The 319-nt window shown below is 77.1% G+C and overlaps 1 protein-coding gene across 1 annotated transcript in view; it reads left to right on the top strand.

Moving 5' to 3' along the window:
• Positions 1 to 27: 27 nt before the first annotated feature.
• The window catches only part of B4GALT5 (beta-1,4-galactosyltransferase 5), a 32,696-nt gene continuing 32,404 nt past the window's right edge, over positions 28 to 319 (top strand). Inside the window, exon 1 of the mRNA XM_035343928.1 lies at positions 28 to 236. Coding sequence (XP_035199819.1) covers positions 116 to 236 — 121 coding nt within the window. The 5' untranslated portion in view covers positions 28 to 115. The remainder of the gene's footprint in view (positions 237 to 319) is intronic.

Below are 319 nucleotides of genomic sequence, written 5' to 3'. Positions count from 1 at the left end.
CGGAGCGGCCCCGGCTGCACGCTCCCGCCGGGCCTCGGCGCATGCGAGCGGGCCCGGGGCGGCGGTGCGGTGCCGGTGGCGGTGCCGGTGCGGCAGGGCTGCGGCAACATCGGCCATGTGGCGGCCCCGCGGCCCCCGGCGGCTGCTGCTGCCCCGGCGCTCGCTGCTGGCCGCGCTCTTCCTCTTCTCGCTCTCCTCCTCCTTCCTTTACTTCGTCTATGTGGCGCCGGGCATCGGTAAGCGGCGGGCCGCGGGCACGGCGCTGCTCCGAGGGGAAACGCTGAGTAATGGGGCGGGGGGGGGCGGCCGCAGCATCGCC

This window comes from Oxyura jamaicensis, chromosome 20 (genome assembly GCF_011077185.1).
Source record: "Oxyura jamaicensis isolate SHBP4307 breed ruddy duck chromosome 20, BPBGC_Ojam_1.0, whole genome shotgun sequence".
NCBI classification, from domain to species: Eukaryota; Metazoa; Chordata; class Aves; order Anseriformes; family Anatidae; genus Oxyura; species Oxyura jamaicensis.
Note: the sequence above shows the minus strand (reverse complement) of the source record. Positions and strands in the feature narration are given on the sequence as shown.